Raw genomic sequence first — 25859 nt, 5'->3', positions numbered from 1 at the left:
TGTGGTTGAGACCGTTTGTATGTGTGGTAAAGCATGGGTAAGAAATACAGAATAAGTTTATTCAGCTTAACTTTTCATTTCCACATCAAGCTGGGGGAGTAGAAGGTGGTGAAAAAGAATAATTTATTCCTTCCCAAAAGAGCATTAGATAAGAACAGCGTTATTAATCAGTCTGAAAATTTGAATCTAAGCATTTTCGTAGCAAAGCAACCAGACTTATATGTGCTGTTTGCAGGATCCTTTGGTTCTGGCTCAGTTACCAGAAGCCTCTAGAAGATCTAGACCATTTTACAGCAAAGGCCTCTTTTACCACTTCACTTGGATATTTGTATTTTCATTCCTGCGTGCAAGAGAGAAAAGGGTAATGCCATCTGCAGGCAGGCAGGGAATGGATGGACTGTGGATAATGGAAGACAGAGCAGCAAGGCCTGAAGCGGTGACTGGTACAAGGATCAGGACAGAGTCTGTACCCTCGGGCTGTGTCACATCTACAGGCAAGACAAAGGCAAGCTCTCTGCACTTCCTGCACCAGCCTGCTGGAAATCATGTTCAAAATTAAACTGGTAAGACAGAGATCAACTGGGATGGCTGTGCTGAGAGGTAAAGAGTATTGTTGGGACACAGGTCCACAGCTCCACAGGCTGTGCAAGGTTAGATCCCACCTGGGCTGCCAAAAGCCGTGAAGGCTTCCTCAGCTCAGCTATGGACCATCACATGGGCATGGAGCTCAGGAAAGGCTCATCCCACCTCTCTGGATTTGCTGTCTAAAAACTGCTGAAACCTCAGCAACACATTGAGGCTGTGCAAAACTGCTTCAGTTCCTGACATGCCGCTCCAAGTTTTACTCCACAATGACCTCAGGTCTGGAAAAGAGACCCTTTTAAATGATGAGGATTTCTTGTTGTCATCGTTGTTGTCTGTTTCAACTTTGACGGCCACAGATTAATGTGCTCCAATGATAAAGAAGCACACAAAACTGCAAAGCAGCTGGGGAAGTGAATAGTTATGAATTTAAAAAGAGGTAGTGCAAAAAAAGAGGTAGTGCAAAATGCATGAGGTAATTTTAAGGTTCCAGGCAAAGGTTAATCCCTGCTCTTTCCTTATTAATAAAGCTGCCAAAGTCTTTAACTTTCCAGTTGCACGGTAATGGCAGCATGCCCGGTCCTTTGGCTTCCTGCCCTTTTTGTTTTAGAAACTGAGATACAAAACACATGTTATGACTCTGTACCTGGGACTAATCCTTCATGGCACTAAGCACATCAACCACCTCTGGCTTCACCATAAGAGTGCAGGGCTCAGAACCTCCCAGGACCAGATGCACTCTAAGTTTTTGCTTTCCTTTTGCATACATCTATCTTTTCTTTACTCCTGTGGAGGTTACTCCATAAAAGACATGCAGAACAGGACATAAGTTTTAAGTGAACTTACTGTAGTGGTTGTGGCAGTAGTTGGGTTTGGGATTACTCTGATGCTTAAAGTCACTGTTCCAGTTTTAATTAAGTGTGTAGTTTTGTCCCTGGCAGATGCTAAATTGTCATCTGTTATGTGGACGCGCAGACTGTAAATCCAGTTTTTATCAAATCCACTCTCATAGTCAAACCTTGATGCAAGAATCAGATGAGATGTGTTGGAACCAGCACTTGGTGAAAAGGTGAAATGACTGTTCTCATTGCCTGCAAAAGGTAACACCAAAATACAAAAAAAAAAAAAAAAAAAAAAAAAAAAAAAAAAAAAAATTACATTAATCCCGCATTAAAGAAAATGTGTGTAACAAGTGGTGAGATGTGGTGAAATGCCAATGACAAGAAGGGGTCCTTGGGTCTTCCTTGTACCATATAAAATGATTTAAAACAACACAGTCATAAAAGCATTACAGATCTAGAATAATACCATCTTATGGTGACATAGCAGAGAGGAGGCTGTGGAAACACTTCAGAGCCATAGGGCACACCAGAGGTCACCTGAATGACCTGAACCTATAACCTGGGGAGCACCCAACAACACCCAGCTGGGGTGACGACCCTGCACTGTGGTAGGGCTCATTCCACTACTGGGGTGTCCCTGGAGTGTTGCTCCAGCCCCCCACCATGGTTTCTCCATCTGCCCAGAGGCAGTGGCCTTTGAAGAGAGTTAATGACTCAGTGATGTTCCTTGTCTCCAGGGGGCAGGGGGGAGAGTTCAGAAATGCTGATTTCCCAGCCCTTGCTTTCTGTCCATTGTAGCTGGAGAGCTGCTCATGGCCTGGGCTGCAGGCAGACCAGCCCCAGCTGTTAGGATCTGGACAGACCACATATACAGGAAACCAGAGCCTTGAAAAGGAACCAAATGTGCTTTGGTTTTGCTCTTGTGGCCCCACAGAGAACAAGAGTTGACATGTCCTTGAAGGCCATGCCTGTTTTATAGCACAAAAAGCTGCTCTGTGGCTCAGAGGCCAATGCAGACACAGCCCAGGTCTGTACCACCAGGACCGGGCCTGTGGTCAGACAGTGATTTATTGACATGGCTGTTGTATAGATTCATGTGTCAATACCACGTCTGCAGATCTCCTTCTGTGAACATCAAGGGGCTGCAGTAGGACAGATATTCACCCTTGATGTTCACAGCTTTTTGCTGGCACCTGGACAATCTGCTCCCTCCTTCACAGCAGTCATCTCAGCAACAAAAGAAGGAATTGCCCCAAGAGAGTGTGTTTCCATTTTTATGAAGCTGAGTGCCATCCCATACCACTGCAGTCCTCCAAGTGGATGCAGCTGATCACAAGGTTCAACGAAAGATTTCCAAAATGAGGGTTTATTGCATACAGCATGGACCTACAACATGTAGGTTCGAGCAGTTGCTTTGAACAGTGCACCAGCATCTATGTGATGAGAGACGCAGAGATACAGAACTTTCCATCATTTCTCAAGATTTATTCAGCTGTAATTGGAAGGGAAATTTGAAACACTGCACACCATTCCAGCTCATTCTTCTGCAGTTCTTGTCAACTGTGTAATTAATAGCCTGTTAATTAATATGGCAGGCAATTCAGCCTTGCAAGGGAGTGGTTCTAGCTGCTAGCACCAGTAGCACCATTAGCCAGCTTGTGGAGAGAGGATCAATGTAATGAACGTGCAGAACTTGTGGATCACAGCTAGCTCACCATAAAAAGTAGCACACAAACCATGTTAGATTTTTGTTCATAAATGTAAGTGAACTACCAGAATTCACTTTTTTTGTTTTACACTGTTCCCAGATCACCCACTGTGACACTGTACCTTCATTAATGAAGTAACGGAAAGATCTGGGATCAGAATCACGATCTTGGCATTCAATCCTGAAGCCATTAATATTGGTCCCAATGGCTAAATCAACTGGGATTTGGAGTGAGAAGAAATTGGGTGAACAAACTGGTTCTTCATCATTTACTTCCAAAACATTCACAGTTACCTGGAAGAAAAGAGCGATAGCAAGCTGAAGCTGCTTCAAAGTGCTGATACATTCTGTTAATTTCAGAAACTGGTTTTGCCCATTTTGTTCTTTTGGTCAACAACTGTTGAAGAGCACTGAAGTTCCCTTCCAACCTAGCTTCTGCCAGAAAATATCTGTGATCATTTGTCCTTCCATTCTTATTGTGATCAGCACTCTTCTGGGGACAGGTTCTGTAACCTGAGCCATTTTCCAAATGTGAAGGGTTTCCAAGCTGATATGTCTGTTTGAACAACCTGAATTGTGTTACAGGTAAAATCAGAAATCATAATAGTACCACATAATCATTAAACTCCCTTCCAAAACTCTCAATTTGCTTCACAATCATTAGTTAGGCTTCTTATCATATTTAATAACTATTTAGAATATGATCCATGGAAGGAAGAGTGTTGTAGACTTTTCCCAATGAGTGAGAAATGCTGGTAATAGCCTCCTGCATGGGTAGGAGTTCCCTGGGTAGCACCAGATGTGTTTGATGTCATCTGGAATTAGCTGGCTAAAAGGAAATGTTTACCTTTCCCAAAGTTCTTTCTTCTAATGTCTGGTAGTCAGGCAACAGATGAGCTTGACATTGTTAAAAGCTTCTGATGCTAAATTGTCATTAATCATCACCTTGAAACATTATAGATGATAAAGAGATTAAATACCTCCTGGATAGCTACTCTATGGGTGCTTCTTCGCTGGAATGAAAAGTGAGCCTAGTACCTGTGTCACCCCCAAGAGATGTGTAAAAATCAAATGTAAAGCAGTCACGAGGGAGAAAGTGTGAAAAGAAATCAAAAGGAGCCTGTTCATAAAAGACACCGGGATTCTTTGAAAGAAGTTACTATAAAATACCTTTGAGGATATAGAATCTATACTTTTTCTTCTGAATAAAATAGGTCTGGGCAGAAAAACCTAAGCCCAAACCTGCTGTTAAAGGTTATCTTGGTACCTGGCACAATCTTGGCTCCTGCCAGAGAGCACTGTCAGGGAAAAAAAAGTAGATCATGGTGAGCACAAGGCACAGCTCCAGCAGGCCAAGTGGACACAGCTACTGGGCTGGCGCTGTGACACCAACATGGGAGTCTGCCCAAGCCCTCCTCCCATCCACATCCTCTCTGTGCCACTCCATGAAAACAACTCTGATACACTGCAACACAATTCTCACATTACTTCGGACACTTTGTAGGGGAAAAAAAATGACAAACAAAATCAAAATTATGTTTGAGGGCTAAGGGACACTACACAGATGCCAAAACCAATTTGCCACTAAGCATGGCTGCTATTGGATTGTATTACCCAGCCTCAAGACCCTGTCCTTTTTGTATTTTCTAGTACCTCTGTAGCTATAAAGAATAACTTAAGTTGTCTAGGGCACAGAAAACAATTTCACTGTCCAGGCAAAATAAGGGAAAAAGTCTGAGAAGCAAATACCACAGTTAAAAATATTAAAATATTATTTTATCATTTTTGTGAGAAAAAAAAACAACACTGAGAGACCAACACCTCTTTCATCTGTGTAAATATGTGACTGAGTAGGGTTGCACTTGCCTTTTACAGACCAAAGTGCTTTGCCCTGTGTCTTACTGTTCTTGCTAAGAAGAAGAGAGAAAGAAGTAGGCAAAGGCGAAGTAGTAGAGTGGATTTACTCACTGATGCTGTTGTAGACTTCTCTTGGTCTGAGGCCTGTACTGTGAAAACATGTTTCTGAGTTGTTTCGTAGTCTAATCTAGCTAAAATCCTCACATCTCCTTTTGTTGGGCTGATCCAGAAGATATTTGTGTAATCCCTGTTGCCAGCTCCAGCTACAATGGAGTAAGTGATGACATTGGGTGGCCAGTCCTTGTCTATGGCATGCACTCTTCCAATGCTGGATCCAACTGAGAGACAGAAAATCCCTATTTGATTAACATTTAAAGTAACAGAAGGCACAGATGAAACTGAACTAAAGATTTGGTTTAGAGTTTTTCACCCAAGAAAATTAAAGCAATTGTGTGACAAGCACTGTTTCCTTACGGTGTTCTATGGCTCCCCTGTGCATGGGCTGCCAGCAGTAAATACCAAAATGCAAGAGCATGTAGAGAACCTCAGCAGAAGTGCTCCATGGCTGGGCCAAGGGAGTCCTCGCTCATCTGTGTCAGTCTGTAAAGGTTTCTGTGCACCACCACAGTCCCTCCAAAAGGCTAATTTAGCAAGAGCAGAAAGACAGTCTAAAACAAGACATCTGAGTTCAGTTCCTGGAACTGCCCCAGATTTCTTGTGCAATTGCTGAATTTGTCTGTGTCTCAGCTTCCATCTGTACAGTTGGAGATTTTGCCAGTTTGGTCTATTTAAGGGTAGTAGGTGGTTGTATGGTGAGACCCTAGTTGAACTGGAACTTTGAGCCATTTGCCTCATTTACATATATGAAAATTCATTTGAAACAAAAAGGCACTTAACAACATGACAACATTATTTCTATCATTTAGATGTTACTTACTGTACCTTTAGTAATTTCTGAAACACTAAATACATAAGATAAATTATGGAAGACTGGCAAAAATTCATTCACTGGCTTTATCCTGATGTAAATATAGATGATATCTGGAAATATAACAGAAGATTAAATCATAGTTAAGTATGACTGCAAAATTTTCTCATGCATATATTCAAAATACATATGGTATTCCTCTCTCCATGCTGTTACAGCACAGAAAACTACCAAGAGAAATGTAAAAGGAATACTTGCTTGAGTAGTTAGGACGGGCAGTATCTTGCACCCTGACAGTCAAAGTATAAACTTCAACTCCTGGATTAGCTGGGTTTTCTAAATCAATAGTTCCAGTCATCTAAATAAAAAAGAACACAACTGTATTTATACCTCCATACACAAAGTCATAGTACACGTGATGACAATTACTCTTTTCAACATTCTGTAAGTGTGAATTGCTCCTTGGGTATATAGAACAGTTCTACAGGAACAACACAGGCTAATAGTCAATTCCAGGTTTGAATTCTAGGTTTTCTCTACATGCTCACACTTCTGCCCACAAAATTGCTTCCCCTTAAGAGCAGAAAATTTAATCATTCGGGTGATAAGGTCTTGACCTTTTACCTAGTCAATTCAAAGCTTGTGTAACAAGCTGGCTATTTATGCTACCCTTTCTTGGCTCAACAAGGATCTGCGATGGCTAACACTAATAGCCTGAGCTCTTACTTGAGCTCATGCCTGCAGACATTAAATAAAAGGTGCCAGGTCCGTCCACAAGTGTTTCTCCAGCAACCAAGTTATTACTAAACGGTGCCTCACATAGATTTAAATCCTAATCTTCTGAGCTCTCTATCTTGCTGTGGAAACCTCATAAACTTTGGGGCAGCAGGACTAATGCACAGGCATCCACATCTGGTTGTCTCTTCAGGGAGATTCCTGGAGGAACATGTTACTTCGTATAGTCTGTTACATTGTACATACACAGCCATCAAAGGCTTGACAACAGTCATATCCTGCACAGCAAGGAAAATGTTTTTTACGTCGGCAAATGAAGAGGCTAAGGGCAGTTCTTATTGACAAGGAAACTTCAGTTCCAAAATTAAAGTAAACCATACAAAATCATTTTATTGCTCCTGTAGCACTCTTGTCTTTTAGACAGAATGCCTATCTTTTGTTGCTTCCCTTTTTCTGTAGTTGTCCACAGTTCTTTTTTAAGCAAAAAAACAACCATCATTGCACATGTCCAGGAACTGGTGGGGTTCAGCCCAATGCAAGTTTGCCAGCAGCTATCAGCATAAGGAATCCATATTTTGACATGCAAAATCACAGAAGTGCAAATCACTTTTGTGAAAAATTGCCACTCAAAGCGGTTTCACAATTCTGACCAGTTACTGAGCATGAGATTTCTCAAGTATTTAAATTCTTCATGTTGAATAGCAAGGATCTTCCACAGTCTGTCATGAGTAAATGGGTATGAAATGGCATCAAATTTCTCTGTTTATCCATATCAAAGTTGGTGCTTCACACTCCTTAAAAAAGAATATTTTTTTCAACCATATCTAGCACATTTATTTAAAACTGAAGAAAACAGACTCAGTTCCCTAAACTCTGTAGAATCCTTAGAAAGTATCCTATCTAGGGGTATATAGTTCACAAGCAGTCAAAACAGCCATTCTCCACATCATACCTACAGTGAAATGGATAGCAGTAATTTTTTTTCTTGTTCAATGAATTTTTAAAAAACCCTTTTAATATTTCATAAGTTGACTTCTCTAATGGGGTAATCTAACATAAAGCCACAAATAACTGACCACAAGTCTTCCAGACACAGTGGACTCCAGAGCAAAGTTATTGCTTCCAAAACCAGATAATCCAGTGAAACTAAATTGGTTGTTTGATGGATCAACATCAATATCTTTACAGTAATTTCTAAGATCAACAAGAAATATCCCAGGAGTCGTATTTTCATTTACTTCTTTCCTGTTAAAAACAAACACATTTCCTGTCAAAGCAACTTATATTTCACCTTTTGAACTCTTCATATATCACAGGACAAAACATTGATTTATTTTTTAAGTGAAATCCTAGATCTAGATATGCAACAATGGAGGAAGCAACCCAGAATTTGACCCATGGCCAACAGCCCTTTACAGTGGGCAGGCTAGTGATAAATATCCACTTGAGCCTCCAGCTGTAGGTCTGGGATGTGCCTTAATCTGCACACTGGTCTGGGGCAGCAAGGCAGCAGCAAGGCAAGGAAGAGATTCCATACCTGAAGTCAGAGGGATTGCATTCTGGTGGGTTGTCATTGACATCATCAATAATGACTGTGATTTCCATTTCACAGGCATGATCACTGCTGAGGCCGTCCTCCACTCGGACCATCAGTGAGATGTTAGGATGAAGCTGCAGGGGAAGCGCATCCCGATCAATTCTCCCGGTCACCTGCAACACTCCAGTTGCTGTCAGAGAGCAGCCAGAAATCAGACATTCACCATGGGGGGAAGCAACGAATGGTCATGGTGTAGGTGCAAGAGGGCAGGGCAGCTCAACAGACTGGTAGCAGAATAAAAAGTCTTCTGTTCTGTGCAAATCATGGCTGGTTTAGATATTTTTTTTCAAGTGACGCAAAACGGCTCTGAACATTCTGGGTAAGATAAATGGCTAGATACCGTTGCTGAAAAATACGCCTTAGGAGGCCCTAGCAGAGGGTTTGTGAAACATTTAGGTTTCCCTTACTCTCAAGCTGCTAGTGAAAGCCAGAGTTGAGTGCATTCACAGAGTATCAAGGACAACGATCTGCTAATGCCTGTGCTGTCCTTGCTCCCTAGCTAGTCAGACAGCTTCACTTTCCCCTGTTATCGTTCAAGCATCCTTCAGCACCTCCAAATCTACTCACACATCAATAGAGCTGTGACAGACTGTGCCAAGTGCTCTGGTCAGGCACTCACTTAATACTGTTTTTTCACTTCTGTTAGCCTCTGTCAAAAATAGGATTTTTATGGCACAGTACAAGTACTATTCGCAGAGCACAAAGGAGTTATAAGAACAGTGTATAGATCCTCTGCATTTTGGAGAGCAATTGAGGAGGAAGGTGGCAATACAAGGCCAAAGGGCATAAGGAATTCAAAGCTTTAAGGATCATCCTGATCTCCCACAGCACTGTGTTGTGTGGCACTTCTTGCAACTGTGATAAACAGTTCTGAAACAATAGCAGACAAGGAGCAAAGCTGTCATTGAATGCCAGTCTTGGAGGAAAAAACCCCTGGGGAACAAATGTACCGACCCCAGAGAGCATGAAGGAGATAGGATCACCATGGGAAAGAGGACTCTTTTGGATGGTCTTGCCTGAGGAGGGTCGGGAATGGAACAATGAACTTGAGGTGTAGATTTGCTGCGCACCTCTCTGCTAGAGAGGATTTCAGACAGGAGGGAGGACATCATGGTCTAACTACATGCAGCTGTTTCAAGAAGAGTCCAGAAGAGTCACTGCAGTCCTCAAAGATTAAAAATAAGTCAGCGATACTACTTCCACCCAAGGAACTATCACCCTCCAGTCACAAGTCAATATTTGTCAAGAAGGCACCTTTGGTCTGCTTTCTTAAAGATATCTTACCAAGTTTTGGTCAGCTGACCAAAGAATTTGACCCTAATAAGGGACTGAGGATTCCTTACTGCTATAGGGAGCCACAAAATAGAGTAAGCCTATTTAAAACTAAGGCAAAAAATAATTTCTCCCAAGTAGGCGGTGTTTTTTTTTTTTTTTTTTTTTTTTTTTTTTTTTTTTTTTTTTTTATGTTTCAGATGTCAGAAGTCACATTTCTGTTTGTCTGACCTGGGTTTATAGAGAAATGTCTGCCAGATGACTGGATGCTGTAGAAAAGTCTGCTGGGAGAATCTTCATCATCAGGATCTTTAGCTGTTATATTGGCAACAATGGTGCCTGGGCTTTGCTCCTCTGGAAGCCTGTAGATTCTTTGTTTTCTACAAGATAAAATTCAGCAAAAAATGCATCTTGTTTGTAAGGGCAGCTGGCTACAGACCTAGCTGAGAAGCCAACTGTAGCAGCAGAGCCATGGCCATGCTGGGCTCAGAGATGGCTATTTGCATGTCTGGATAAATATCCCAGTCATTGGTTCTGCCAGCTGGACATGGAGCAGTAGCTGAACTGGCATGTGTACATAAGGCATGACACAGCCACACAAGTAAGAGTTCTCCCTCTGCAACCTTTCCACAGTAAAAGCAATTTGATTCACAGAACTATGGAAGTTGAAGAGGTAGGGAGCGGCAAAATCATGCCATCCATCTGCCTGCAGTGCCACCAACTCATAAAGCCATTTGCTTTAATTCCTTCATTTTGCAAGAGAAAAGCAAAAATTACAATAAGTAATGTAGTTAATCACCTTTTGGAATGAATGCTGGAGCCTTCTGGGGGGCAAGAGTACTACAGAATATCTGAATTGTCACTGCAGTAGGTGAAGGCAGGAAGGAGCACTCTTCTGGGTGCCTAACAGATGAACACGTCTCAAACTCCCAGCAGCATCTGTTTATCTGATGAATTTTACATTGGGAAAATGGTTCTCTACTGCTGCTGTTTGGTAGGCCAGTGCACTCAAATTTCCCATGAACTGAGATTCATAGCTCAGATATGGCCTGGCAGGTAATTGTGCAGGATTGCTTACAGTGGTTGAAGTTTGATGTTCACATAGGTGTTCAGGTGGACAATTTCAGTACTTGAACCACATGCAAAAATAGGCATGGGCCAGGACACAAAAATGGTGCAAGAAATTCCAGAAGACTGATTTATGTTACTCAAACACACATGAACACACATGGGTCTCCTGATTCTAGAACTCAAAGGGAGTTGAAAGTCCTCAAGAGTTCAAAAAAACATTAGAAGCATGTTTTAAGATTAAATGTATTTTGCACTTTTAAAACATCCCATGCCGCCACTTAGGTAGCTGACTGGTCTGTAGTTCCCAGAAGAGGAAAACACAAGTCCTTTGTTGTTCTCTGGAGACACACATCATGGGGCACTTAGCAACTGGAGCACAGAATTGTAGAGACAGAACAGAGGATCCCACGCCTCAAGATCTCCGCTTGCAATTTTAAAATAGTTATGAAGACACACTATCTTCAACGGTTCTGTCACTTCATATGAAAAGAGGCAAGCATACAACAGAGAGATCACACAGGGTTTTCCCAGTAAAAACACCTAACTTACAGCCAGGAAGAAAATAAGGAGTTTATGAAGCCTGTTGTGTCAGTTATTTATGAAGCTTCTATCTCAGTCTTGGCATTGAATCCCTTCCTTCCTTGTTCTCCTGTTGCTTCCAGAGTCATGGAGAAAGAAACAGATCCCACTCATTCCCACAGCTCTAACTGGTTTTGGCCCAAATTAGGAAATCCCCTAGGCCGACTGGAACCCCAACTCCAACCTCTCTGTGGACAGCAAACTCACCACACCTCTACTCTCATAGCCCTACCAACCCTTCTGCAACCTGGTTGTTATCCCATCTCCCCACTGGATATTTTGGGAAGAAGTGGGACATTATTGAGAACACCCCCATAGCACCAGCACAGCTGGGGAGGAGTTGGGGCCACTTTCCATACAGCTACGTCTGGGATGTGTCCTGTTGTCCATCTGTCTGCCACCTGCCAGTGGCTTTTTACAGGATGGTTCAAACAGACTTTTTAGTCACTGCAAAATAATTGCAAAGGAAGCATATGTTTGTTTTCTTGTCTTCTGCTTCATTTTCCTGACTCCACAAGCTCTCAATTGATTTTAACAGCAACAATTTCAAAAGGCTGAATGCCAATGTAGTGTTGTGAACACCAAAACCAGATGTGGTTGCATATACTATGGGAACAATTAAAAAGACCTTTTGAAACTCTGTTCTTGACAGCTATGATTGGGGTAAAATAAAGGAGGTTTGCTAACTCCTCAAGTTTCCGCAGCTCTTACCCTAGCACTAATTATTATAGTGTCAGGAGGTACTTAGCCCCGGCATGCAGCTCACACTGTCGCAGGGGACAGGCCATACTTGTGCATATTAAGGATAGACCATGAAGTGCAATTTAATCCAAAACTCTTTACAAGCTGAGCTGCTTGTTTTGATCTGTAGCATCAGCCTAAAAGGGAGAAGATTCAAACAAATACCAGAGTGTATTTGTGCCATATGAGTCTTAGAACTTAGGTGTTACAGATTCTCAAGTCACTACAGCTTTCACTAATTCAAACAAGTCGATAAATATTTAAAAGAGCTCTTTTAGCATTCCAGACACAAGGATAGATACACAGAAATGGCAACATTAGAGACAATAATCAGTCTAGAACTACGTGCAGACATTGGTACTGGGAGGAGGATTCCTCCTGCTTGCAGAAGTACAGTAACTCTTGTTTATTGCAGACGTGAGATTCAAGTATTAAGTAGGTAGCAAAACTAACATCAACAACAACAACAACAATTCATGCCTATTTCTAATATTTAATTATTTTGTTTCTTCAGATTCTTCACTCCTTTATCCATCAAGGTCCAGATCATTAGCCTCTGCCCAGGAACCATGCATTGCTCTGGGTCGAGACAACACCCAGCAGATTGTTCCAAACAAGTGGCTGGAACCTCCTGGCATGGCCCCAGGTGGAATCCTGTCTTCACTTAAGAGTGATGGCAGGAGAGGAGCCATCATAAATATTCTCATGAGGGGCCTTGCAGAGTCTCACAATCAGGAGACACATTGACAATGCCTTGGATCCCATCAGTGTCTCATGCAAGTGACAGAGATAAATCAACAACAAAGTCAGATTAACTGTAATAATTGTCAAGCTCCTGCTTCAGAAACAACCATCCATGGTGCTTCCCACAGCAAAACAGCTGTAGCACATGCATATTTGTTCCCATTTTTCCAAATTTTCATTATATCCTGACTCCATTAGTCTTCAAAAGCTATTTCTAACTTGTGTGCTGTGACACAATTTCCTGCTTATGACACAGTAAGAGACAACAACATTTCGAAGATCACCAGGGATTGTTTACAAGCGTGTCTGGGAAGAGAAAGACTGATCAAAAGGGAGACCTTTTTATGTCTAGACATTTCTGCATGAATAAACACAATTATGGTGAAATGCACACCTGCATAAGGAGCAAATTCTATATGATTGTATTCACACTGGGTGAAATTAAACTCCTTGTCTGAACTTGTCCACAGTTCTTTGCATAGTTGTAACCTCTGTAAATGCTAACAAGTAAAACAAGCTTGTTTGGCTTTTCTTAGTGTGAAGGCAGAGCCTGGAAAACTTTAAACTATTAAGAATACAAATACGAATAAATGAAGGACATTATGAAAGCTTTCCAGTATAAGAATAGGAATCACAGCAAAATTAAAATATTTTTCCAGTAGCATTTTATTGTCATAATTGTTTGCCCTTATGTTAAAGCCTCCCACTGGTGCCAAAGCAGTAAACCTGAGAAAACACCTACATTTTGAGTACAATGGAAAATTTTTACTCACGTGGTAAAGTAAGGCTTTTCATCATTGATGTTAATTATATTAATATTCACTGTTTTAGTTGAGTTGAGTCCATCTGGATCTGTCACTGTTACATTTAAAAAGTAACTGTTAAATAAGAAAGCAGAACAGGAATCATTCTGTGTATGTCAGAAAATATTTATCTGAATACTATAAGCTAATAGGCCATAGGAATAAAATACATTCTCACCTATGAGGATCTTCCTCATAATCAAATTTTTTTGTGGAAAAAATGGCTCCACTTTTCCTGATTGAGAATGGCACTGTTGCAGGGAGCAGAGAATACTGAAATGAAGAGGACAAGAAATTAGTCTTTATATCTTTAAACATACCTCCATTCATTCATCCCTTGCCTTGTAAAACAGGGAAAGTTACAGAGGTTGATGCACCATGCAAATAACCTGCAAAAACCACTGAAGATCTGTCCAAGGATGTAGCAGCATTTCTTTATTTGCAGTTCCCTATGCCTCAGATGTGCCCGGGGTTAGAAGGCACATGGAGCTCACTGCCATTGCTTTGGAGCACAAAGCAGAGCTAAACCCCCACAGCTCTGCTTCCCTCACCACCAGCTCGGCTTGGCTGGGCAAAGACTGAGGACAGATTTCAAGTTAATTGCTTTCTTGAATAACACTAGCCATCAAAGTAGCATCTCTGGGTTCAGTCCTTGAATGTACTGTATTTTGTAAAGCCAAACTAAATAAAGCAAAGATACAACATAATTCTTAGCTACTAAGTGCAGTTACTTTTCCCCAGCTACAAACGTATCATTTTCCATAAGGTTTTCTCAATATCAAGAGTATTTTCATTTCAGCCAACGCATTTTCATAATTGAAACTCACAGTTTGTCCTGGGATTGTCAAAAACCTGATATTCATTTGCCTTGTAAGTGATTTCCTTACTGTCTCATTTAAAAGGATTTACATTGTGATACAGAAGATTAAAATTTTTGTTTACTTTTAGTCATTCTCATCTACAAGAAACATTTTGTAAGCCTTTTTTAAATTCACAATTTCTACTGTCTCTCTGATTAACTATATCAAATTCTGCCTAATCTTGGAAAGCTGAGAACTTAAAATTTAGTTTTGTCCAAATATTAAGGTCGTTTTTTCTTAGTTTAGTATTGAGTATGCTTATTTTTTTCCAGATTAAACCTTTTCCTGTGTTTCTGATAAGGAAGGAAGGTGTTGAAAGATGATGGCAATTCACATTTCAGACACAGCTGACTATATAATCTCTGGAGCTTTTTGTTTAATACAACTTACTTTGAGTTTCGCATTTTCAGGATCAGCTGCATCAACTTGGTAAATGGGTCCTGGAGGTACCCCTTCCAACACATAGATTGTCACAGCTGCATGGATATAAGTGTACTCAGTGTTATCTGGGTAAAGGACACAGCAGCAAAGAGACTGATGCACTGAAGCTGTCAGGATGTATTACTGCCTGCTGCATCTTCTCACTTCACATGTGTAATTCCAAAATCATCACAAATACTCAAAAGATAAAAAGAAATCAATTACAAATCTGTAAACAGGCAACCGCCACTGCAACATGAATTGTCCATTCAGGGGAAAGACTGATCTTTTCTATCTTGAGCTGTTCACAGGTTATGGAGTAAATTACGCATTTGGGCTACATCTTCCCATCTTTTTCTTACGTAGATGAGAAAGAACACGGTCCTGTGCTAAGTCCTCATCGCCATCCCCTTCCTATCCACATCTGTGCCCTGCCAGGAGAGCTCAGAGCATTTCCTCTTCCTTTCTGCTTTTCCTTTACACCTGTGAGGCAGATAAGTAGCAGATAGTCTGTGCTGACTTAAATGCTTGCTTTACTAAGGCTGACAATTCAGTGCAAGGTATGTTTCTTCCTGTGCCAGGGATTCTCACAGCTGGGCAATCCCACACTGGACCACTGGCAACAGGCTTATCTCTCCTTGGGGAGAGCAATTAACAAGACAACAGATCTTTACATCACATGATTTGCTTTATGCCCTTTTGTGTCTGCTGGACTATTAATTTCCACTGTGACCCCTACTGACTGCTGCTCCTCACCAGAGCAGCGGGAATCCCGGAGCAGAGTAATGAGTTGTTCCCAGAGGACAACAATATGAATACAAAGTTTAATGAGAGGGAGATGCTTTTTCATAAACAGCAAATGCGCAATTAGTGTCTAATTGTGGCTGGTACTGTTAACTAAAGCCACACAGTTAGACAGATCAGACATCTGTGCTCACCAATTTATGGCAGCTCTAGCTGAGAGTTAAGCTGATGCCTTTATTTGTAACAAGCTCCCACATAGTGTGTTTCATGCTGTGTCGATCCCTCGAAGTGTCAGATTTAATTATTATTAGATTCCAGTGGCACCCATGATATGCAAGACACCAGCTATACTGAGAAGATGACACAGCCTATTCCCTGGGGGAAGCTAATTTGCTTTACAAACTAAGTATTGTATGGAATCAGGGCAATGTGTTCAGGAGGCATCAGTGAGGAGGGCTGAATGTGAGCAGGCTGCTCGAACCCATCCCTGTGCAGCAGGCAAAAGTCAGGCTGCAGCCTGGCTTCGCTGTTCCAGCGTGGTCAGTCCAGACCTGAGGGGTTAGCAGCATTGAATACCTGCCACAAAGCAATCACACTTCAGTACTTTCAGATCTTTTTTAACTGAATATTGAATATGCTTGGCCATACAGTGCTGTTAGGAAAGCAAGCCTTCAAACGGGCTCTCAGTATTTTACAGAATGAACGGAACTGTTCTGTCTGCAAGTGAACACATAATAAACAAATCATTATATTCTGATGCATCTGGTACAATTTTTGCAAGTCTTCTTCATTAGTAAATAAGCAATATGAGATCTCTTAGAGAGTAAGACAGTTCTTTCCCATCCTTTCTATTGGCGGCACCATCACTTGCATCAGGTACAGCACGACGTGCAAAGCCTGCACTGGCCACAGCTGCAGCCCAGGCTCTCCAGCCTCATTCCTAAGGCTACTGCACATTCCTCCTCCTGCCATCTTTGCACCTGGTCCAAAAGTAAACTTGGTTAATGTCGACTGCCCCATGTAGGAGACAGAACCCTCTGCCTCTTTCCATTTGTACCACCATAGATCACAATCTCTGAGATCTCACTCTTAACACTGATTTTCAACTTAATTTCTCATGTGAAGGCGCAAAAATAATATGCAGATATAAAACATCTGCAAAGCAAGGTTTTTATGGTTTTCCCACAGAAATTCTTGCACATACAATATGCTTTTTTTGACATTTATCTTGCTTGTCCAAATCAATCCAGTTTTCAATAAACTATATAAATATGTACCCATACTCAATGGTTATAACCCCAGAAAATTTGAATTTTCTAATTATAAAGAACATGTGTATTTATTGGTATAATGGTTCCTTTTAATTCTTCAGGTGCTTCAAAATGGTTAAATAATTTTTTAACAAAATTTCAAGAAAAATAAAAGGGCATTTTCAGAAACGAAGCAGACCAAGTCTTTGTGTAAAACAAAGCTCTGATATAAAACAGCATCCTATTCCTTCCTTGTTTTCCTAGAGGAAAATGCCTAGACTACTTTAGCTACAGGTACTGTATGAGCTCAATTTTTTTTAAGCTGATGTCATCTTTTCAAGTATTGTTCTTTTCAAATTCTACCATTATCTTACTTTGAATTTCCACATTTCCTCGAAATACAGGATGTTCATTTTTATCTGTTACTTGAATAGTCAATACATTAAGGTCAGTTCTTCCAGCTGTATCTTCAACAAAAATCTGCAAATCAAAGCTCTTTGGCATAGTTTCATAATCTAGGACAGGGTTTCCAGTGGTAATAACCTGAAAATAAAAGATTATTATTAGCACATGATGCAAGAGATGAAACTTACAGTCCAAATGAGCGAATACAAATAAAGGGACACTTTCAATCAGTAAAGAGTGAGTATTTTAGATTATCTTTTACTTGTTGGCACATTTCTCATCAGTGGCAAAAAATGTGACAGAAAGAGAGTGAAGAGATCAAAATGTTGCGGCTACATGGAGTAACTCAAAGATCTTTTGTGTGAGGAGCAGCCTGAGGAGGAGATCGCCTGGAAGGAGCTGCCCTGCCTCACAGGCAATGATTTGTCTTCAAATTCAGGACTACCTCTTGCAGGTACATGTCTGTGCCAAGTGTTGTCCTTTCCACACTGTGCCCCAGGAGCGTTCAAGATGTGATGAGACTGAGAACTCAGAGGAAGCCTTGCAAGACACAAAGGCAGCTTCACTTTTTCTGTGAATTAAGAACATCTTTTACTTGAAATAAAGAGTGTGGAGGCAGGAGACCATATAGTTTCTCAGCTACCAGAACCTTCCTTATGTAACCTATATCTGGGACAAGACTTGCAGGAAAACCACAGAAGAAAGGATCTTCATGGGTACATGGTTTAGGAGAGGCTCCAGAATTGTTTGGGGAAAATGCTGAACTAATTGAAAAAATAACCTTGGCCTTGAGTTTTTCAAGATTGACAAGGGGGAAATTTGCTTTATTTTGTTTTGGGGATTTTATTTCAAAGGCTTCCAGCTCTGCATATTGCCTCAACACAGAATATATACTAGCACAAGACTGAAGTTCTATGGAAGAACATAAAATACAATCATTCTGGATTTAGGATGAGTCCAGAGCAACAGGAAGGTGTTGAAAGTTGCATACCTCAATCTTCACTGCTGAAACCAATCATAAAACAAGATCTTTCCTTTCTTGGACAAGAAAGGAAAAGGTGACAGTTAAGTTTTTCGTGTGGCTGAAAAACTGTGAAATTTGAACAGTGTTGCAGGTTGCTGTGGAACTGGAGAAGGAGAACAGTTGGGGCTCATGAGTGTGTGTGACAAGTAGTGTGTCAGTGTATTTACAGTACTGCAGAACAAAGGAGACTGAAGAGCATGCAGAAGGAGAACAATGAAATAAATCATTGGGTTTAGATGAGATGCTGTGGGCCAGAGGACAAAGACAAAAGTGATATCAACACAGTCAGAAGATAGAAGTCAAAAGAGAGACAATTACCAAAGACTTGGAGGAGAGTGAACAGAAGCACAAATGTTTTGTGCCTTCTGGTACATAAAACAGCTGCTCTCTGGAACCTCGTGGGTCTTTTTGTTAAAATACTGCAGGAGAAATGAACTGTGTCTTGGATGGTCTCCTTTCCTCCCATACTGTATGGATACAAGTTTGCCATAAAAGTGATGCTAACACAGAAGAAACATTCTAAAAATCTTGTCACAACAGTGGAAATCTTGATGTTCAAAATGAATGTTTGATGGAGATCTAAATACCATAAACACATACAATGAATTCAGCATTTTAAACTGTCCAGTTCTAAGCAGAAGTTTTATGTTCTGGAGATTATCCCTCCAGTTCACAGCCAAATATTTTCATTGGTGATGTAACTACAGCCAGATTAAATGTGTCTAAATGCACATCTTCCAACTGCTTTATAAAGGCCTTGGAAGTGAAGATGGGAATATAATTGGTCTGTTTCTAGGTTGCTTTTGAACATTTTTGGGAACAGTGTGCTGCTGGCATGGACTGTGAGCCACTATTTGCCTTTGCTTCAGGTAGGAGCAAAGCTTTCTGATAAAGACAGGACTGCACACACGAAAAGCAGCTGCAGGCTTTATGAAGGGCATCTAGAGTCACTCCTAAACTGTCTATCACTCATTCCACATGAGAATTTCACTGCTCCCTACTCCCTGGTCCACCACCAATATATTCAGAGAGCACCACTAAGAGCACCCAGGTATTTTCAGGAAACAGCAGGTTTTCATGCATTCCACACATCTGCTCTTGACAACCTTAAAACAGGAGTAAGGTGATGAGGAATGGACAGGACTGAGATCTCAGAAACTGTTACTTTCTCAGAAGCCTCAAAATACATCAAGAAATGTGACATTGCTTTCTGCTGCAGCAACATGACTAAACATGCTTCATAAATACTGAAGAGCCTGTCCTAGCAGGTACCTAGCTAATCTCATAATTCATCCATTAAATACTTCCTTTTTCTATATCTTAGCAAAGATTTAATGGCAGTAGATGGAGCTGAGGTGTCTGGTTTTGGATCACATCGCTTTTTGTGAAATATTGTACAGATCTGCTACAACACGGCATAAGTAACTAAAAGTAGCAATCCTCATTGTGAAAAATGCATATTATGTGGCTCTACGTAAGATATTTACTATATGTATTATGTTGTATTGATTGTTAATGTTGTATTAATACTTTGATAGTATGGTAAATGTAGTTTTGTAGTCAAAATGTAGTTTTTATGTACCAACCACAGGAAAATGTTAATCTTTCAGACAAAAAAGAATTTACTACTCCTTTATCAGAAGAGACCAACTTCTCCTGCCTTGCTCAGCCCTGAAGACGCCATAGAGATTAAAGGAAAAAAATGATACTAAGCAGAGACAATTCTTTGTTTGAATGGAATTTATGCATCATGTATGAAATGTATGAATATTCAACAGGCTATTGCTTTTAAGAGATAATCCTTTGTTAACAGGGGTCCTTCTCCAGAGCTTTTTAGCTGGGGAGGCACCCAGACGTCTGTAACTTTGTTTTTATTGTCTCGTATTGTCCTAACTCTAATTGTTCGATTTTTTTGCTCTAATTCTATTTTTATAACCATTTTATTTACTATTAAACTTTCAAAATTTTAAAAACAAGTGATTGACATTTTTCACACTCATCAAATAAATTAAGTAATAACATCCATGTATTTATCCTTGATTTATAAGTTGTAATTATCACTCATCTGTTAATTTGCAGAATTTGTATGTAGCTTCCTTTATGATTTTTTCATGACTAATATTCACTCTTTGTTCTAGTCCTCTGAGCGACTTAGGAAGTGTTGGAAAAAGCAACAGCTCAAGCAAAACATAGAAAGGTTCACAGGCCATTCCGATACTGTGGCTGTGCTGTGACATGGATACAAACTGGCACTTTGGAAGCAGCAGTCTCCAGTCTACAGCTTTTTGGCCGTCCATTTTCACCCTTGTGTCACCCTGCACTGTGCTAGAACAAGAATTTCTCCATCATCCTTGCCATGAAAAATAACAAGAAGGACTATTTGTCTATTACTTTTCCTCCGGATTTACTTCTCAGTCCCACTCAACAAGCAGCAATACAAATTTGTGTGTGTCATAACATAAAGAAGGCATGGGACAGGAGCAAGCAGGTATAAAAAGGGACTATGTTTTGTTTTGCAATATAAGAGATCATTTGAATTCAAAGTGCCAAAATAAAGCTTAGGAAGGAAGTCCTACATTATGGATTCTCTGTCAGCAAAGCCAGTTTAAATTATGTATCCCTTTCCTTCTGCTTGTTACACGGGAGTCCAGGAAAGAGCATGAAGCAGAGTTCAGGGTTTAGGTTAGATGTCAGGCAAATGTTTTCCACCCAGAAAGTGGCTGGACACTGGAACAGGCTCCCCAGAGAAGTGGTCACAGCACCAAGCCTGGCAGATGTAAAGAAGCGATTGGACAATGCTATCAGGCAGGTGGGGTGATTCTTGGGGTGTCCTATATAGAACCAGGAGCTGAACTAGATAATCCTGAAGAAACCCTTCCAACTTAGCATATTCTATAATTCTATGGCTCTATGATCTCTTCAGCTGACCCAGTCCAGGTATTCGTACAGTCCCACCCTATGCTTCACAGGTGAAAGGGCTTTTTTTGAGAGTTTTTTTAACCATTTGACTGAGCTGGCTGGGAAGCAGTAAAGAGCCATCAGAGCTGGCACAAGTGAGTTCTGTACTCTGCTGGGAGGCTGGAGCATGGGAGCCACAGCAGCTCCCCACAGATACATCAAATCCTTGAGCTAATACCAGCCAGGGCCACAGCCTTATTTTCCCCAAATTTTCTCCCAGAAACCAGCAAAGAAAACAAGAAAAGAGCTGTTGTATCAGTTCTGTGAAAACCTAACTTCCTTGGAAACATTCAGAAAAGGATATGCAAATCATGTTTTTAAGACTGCACGATTTCTATCTGTATCTATTAAAGCCACTCTTCAGTGTCACTGTTCAGGTTCAGGCACACAAGCAAGTTGCAATGGGATGACAAGTTACCATGTATCTGAACACTCATTGCCCATGACAAATGTGAGCTCATTTATTCAACAATGAAAATCAGCCTGAAGTCATGGAAATTTGCCATAGGACAAGAGCGTGCAATGGATAGAGACAGGTCACAGATGTGTGGTAAGGTGATAACTTCTTACCTCGATGTAACTTCCTCATGTATCACAGCCTTTGTTCAGAATTAAAAGTTACTTTGATCTGATTCAGCTTCATTTACTTTGGAAGTGAGACAAATTAATTTTGATTCTTGGTGGGAGTGGCCAAATTGAAGCTGTATGTGGTTTAGCTAAGGCACTCTCATCTCATAGTGACTTCATACATATTAAGAAAAAATATGGATAAAGCCTCAAAGCAGAAGCAGATCCTCCATGTTCTTCTTCACCTCTTCTTTTCTAAAAATCACATATTTTCTATCACAGAACTAATGGAATTATTGTGATGAGTGATTTTTCCTAGATGCAATTAAAAATCATAATTACTATTGCTATTCATCTGTCATATCTATTACAGCATTTTTGAATACTACCACAGTCTGCATTTAAAATTCTTTTTTGATTAAAAGATGAGACACTGTGCACTGTCAGTGCTCAGTAATCCAGGAAACATCAGCCTACAACAGAAAATCACTCAAGTTAAACTTAAAACTCACTCTGAATTCAAGACCTCCTTTTGGTTCAATGTTAAAAGCTTCTGTGAGTGGATTTGATTTTACTATGGTAGGGAGAACTGCAACACCAGAAGCCAATGGAGAAAGAGTCACATTAAAGTCATAGACTGAAACACCAGCTGCTGAGTTTTCTTCAACAGTGCTTGTTGCAGGTAAGCCCTTAAGTAACTGGGTTCTTCTTCCTGCAGGGTGAAAATGAACATAAAATTACTTCTGGGAATCTTGAGCTAACAAGCACATAGCTTTTGTCAAGAGCTCCCATAAAGGAACAAAAAATGCCCTGACTCTCTTTTTGCCTATGAAGGGGAGCATTGTGTGGTAGCAACACCAGTATTAATGGCAAAAGAATCCATTTTTCTGTAATTCAGTCCTATAGTGTTGTCATTTAGAATGGTTATTGCTGAAGTATTATTTTAGTGCATCATTTGCCTTCATATGTGTCTTTATACAGAAGCAAAGAAGTCAAAAATGTTGCTATTTTTTCATTTTGTCTCCTGTACTAATTAGTGCCTCTGTTCACTGTTACATCAAAAAGTACCTTAAATCACACAAACCCAGATACTAAAGAAGCAATATTTTTTTCTGTACTACACTATCTGCAGCACCCATTTCCTCAATTTTCCCTCTTGTAATTCTTTCTACGGCATCTGTGTACAAGCCTGGCTCTTGAGTAGTGTGAGTTAGTAACAATTTCAGAGGTGCTACTGTCATGTCTCCTGCTTTGAGCAAGGAAGAGCAACCTGGAGTCTTTGGAGAAGATGCAGGCCCATAAAAGCACACTATGGTTCAAAACTGCACGGAAGCTGCACATGCTGGTGAGGCATCCAGCGGATTTGCAGAAGCTCCTTGTTTGTCCTCTGGACCCCCCAAACCAAATTTTTCTTGTCTCTCTCATTTAGCTTCTAATTTTTGGTATTTTTGACAAAGGCCTGTTGTGCTTCATCTTATGAAGAGTGTCTAGAAGACAAAAATCAGGACTGCTTTTGATGCCCTGAAACACTTCAGTAATCTCACATCCCTGAACCAGCAATGTAACTCAACACCAGACCATGGCAGGGCTGACTGCGGCTTGGGGATACTTCACTGGCTCATCCAAAACTCTCTCCAAGAAAGCTGGCTGCATTCAGCTGAACTTCCTACACACTCTGTTGTTACTCTGGTTTTTTTGAGTTTCTTTATTAGCCTTTTGATTTGCATAAATGGAGTCAGATCTTTTAGTTACTGTAGAATATTAGAGCAGTTTTCTACCTTTCCCACAGAAGTAATATAAACAAATCCTTTGTTTTTCATTCTCTGTCCTTTGTTTGCATATTTCTAACCTGAAAACAATTGTAATTGACAATTGGTCTGGCCACTGAGGCTGAGGGGTGGAAACCCCAAAAAGCCAATCTTCTGCTAGACCCACAAATGTATAAAAAGTAAAAGAATAAACAAAGGGGGCTTCCTCTTCTCTCCGCTCTTTCAGCTGGGAGCTGGATCAGAAGAACCTCTGCGAAAATCTCTTGTCTGCGTGTGATTGCTTTGTGTGTCTCGGTGACACTCTGTGTCAAGAGGGAGACAGATACTGCCCTCAAGAGTCTGGACAGGCTCTTCATACACCTGCAATTTCTGCAGCAAAAGCCCCATGAAGAGGGTTTTTTTGCAGCAGAGCCGCAAGGTGAAAAGCTGCTACAGGAACTAGTGTGAGACCATTAGAGCTGCAGCCTAAGGGCCCCTCCACAGCCGCACCGAGATTCTCATGCTCCCACACTGCAGACACAGCAGGTTCCTGGGTCACTGGTCCAGCTGGGATCACTCTGGCATTTATGGAAAAAACGGCATTGGAAATACTCTACAGGTACAGGCTGGGATGAGAACTACAGAGTTAATCGGAACAGACCAATCTGACACCCCGAGCTGTTACTGACTTACGTCAGCAGGAGGAAGATACAGTGAAGGACCACGCTTTTATTACTGTTATTGCAGCTCCTGGAAAACATCATCAACAAAAATCACCCATGCAAATGAGGCTGGGCTGAGAGGGGCTTCTGGAGATACATTTCCATAAGTGGAGCTGAACTTCAAATGTAATCTCCTGTGGACAGGACTTGATGAATTCCTCACTCATCAAGCCACAATTCATTAATGGAAACCAGTTATAAAAACAATGAATTTATTTCCAGTATTTATAAATGTAGAAAGGAGGTGCTATTTTTGCATTATCTCCAAAGATTTCATTGGCTGTTCATTCAGAATTTTCTTTCTAAATCAAGAGTTCTTACTTCTTGCTCTTTATTTTAACTGAAATTTTAAGTCCTACATCTAACTGGTTTTTCCTTTTTCCAACCAATTTTACAAAAACTCTCCTTCCATATTCACAAATTCTTTTCTACCTCTTTACTTTGCAGAACAAAATATTTCTGAAGCAATTTACCACGTTATCAGAATTATCAATTACAATCATTGACAAATGATGAGTCCAAAACAAAGTAATAATGAGATTAGTTTGGAGAAGTTTATGCATATTTAAGACTTTTTTATCTGTGATGTGCCAGTCTTTAGAGTGTGTTTGAGTAACACCTTCAAGATTTTCTCTATCCACAACCATGCAGGTTAGAAAAATGATATTTTTCAAAGAAAGCTGAAAGTGGTAGGCAGATTCCTAATCACAGGTTCTGGGAACATCAGGAAAACCACTGAATACTGGCAGGTTCCTGAGGGATGGCAGAACTCTTACAGTTCCTTGAGAGGAAAATGACCCTACCTGAGCAGGTAGCTTACAGCAACACCAGAGCTTTGTGCACACTTCAAACAGTTTGAAGATCTACTAAGTTGCTAATGTGCAAATATTCATACTGGCAAATCTCACATGTATTTACACTGATCAAAGTTAGTGATGTTATATTACTAATATTGTCCACAAATTTCTTTCTGTTTGGTCCTGTTTGGTTGCTTGTTCTATTTTATCAAAGAGAAATGTTTGAAAGGAGGATACTGGAGTATAACTACTAGTTATTGTTTCTTGGAGGGCTGACCTCCTTTCCCACTTGGTGCTGTCTCACTGAGCAGAGGCTGTTAGAAATGAAGTGCCTCATCCAACAAAGTCTTTTAGCAAAGAGTCATATTCTCTCCATTATACTGCTGTAACCACAGAGCCCAATCTATTTCAGTGGGAAAATAATTGTTACTGGATTTTTCCCGTCTGTGTCTGATCCCTAAATATGTATTATAAAGTTCCCTAGAGAAAGTATAACAGCCAACAGTGTTCTAATTTTAGCAGCATAATGAAATCATGTTCTTACCAGATACAACTCGCAGCAAAATTAGGAAAAGGAGCATGCTCTTCATTGTCTTTACGACCCTGTCCCTCATGCTCCCAGGATGCAAACTGAAGGAAGATCACAGTATGTTTTCCTCACCTAAATTCTTCCTCTTTTTCATGTTGTGCAGTGAGAAATGAAACAAAGGACCTGTGTCTCTAAGGGAGTTCCCAAACACTGTCAGCTTGTTTGCTCCTCAGGGAACTGCTCCTTGGTGACACTTCATTCACAGCCCCGTCTGTACTTGGGGAAACAGTCATTAATTGTCCTTTCACTATAATCGTCTTATTCAATGAAGCATTATGAAGAGAATTTAGTATGTTTAAAATCTGGAAATACCATG

The 25859-nt window shown here is 40.6% G+C and overlaps 1 protein-coding gene across 1 annotated transcript in view; it reads right to left on the bottom strand.

The window, feature by feature from the left end:
* CDHR3 (cadherin related family member 3) overlaps window positions 1-25568 on the bottom strand; it is a 34710-nt gene extending 9142 nt beyond the window's left edge. The window contains 14 exon segments of the mRNA XM_058420183.1: window positions 1429-1673; window positions 3255-3426; window positions 5101-5327; window positions 5932-6030; window positions 6176-6275; window positions 7729-7897; window positions 8190-8379; window positions 9753-9901; window positions 13430-13534; window positions 13638-13732; window positions 14710-14795; window positions 17108-17276; window positions 22200-22399; window positions 25499-25568. Coding sequence (XP_058276166.1) covers window positions 1429-1673; window positions 3255-3426; window positions 5101-5327; window positions 5932-6030; window positions 6176-6275; window positions 7729-7897; window positions 8190-8379; window positions 9753-9901; window positions 13430-13534; window positions 13638-13732; window positions 14710-14795; window positions 17108-17276; window positions 22200-22399; window positions 25499-25568 — 2076 coding nt within the window.
* Window positions 25569-25859: the final 291 nt, after the last annotated feature.

This window comes from Hirundo rustica, chromosome 4 (genome assembly GCF_015227805.2).
Source record: "Hirundo rustica isolate bHirRus1 chromosome 4, bHirRus1.pri.v3, whole genome shotgun sequence".
Lineage (NCBI taxonomy): Eukaryota > Metazoa > Chordata > Aves > Passeriformes > Hirundinidae > Hirundo > Hirundo rustica.
Note: the sequence above shows the minus strand (reverse complement) of the source record. Positions and strands in the feature narration are given on the sequence as shown.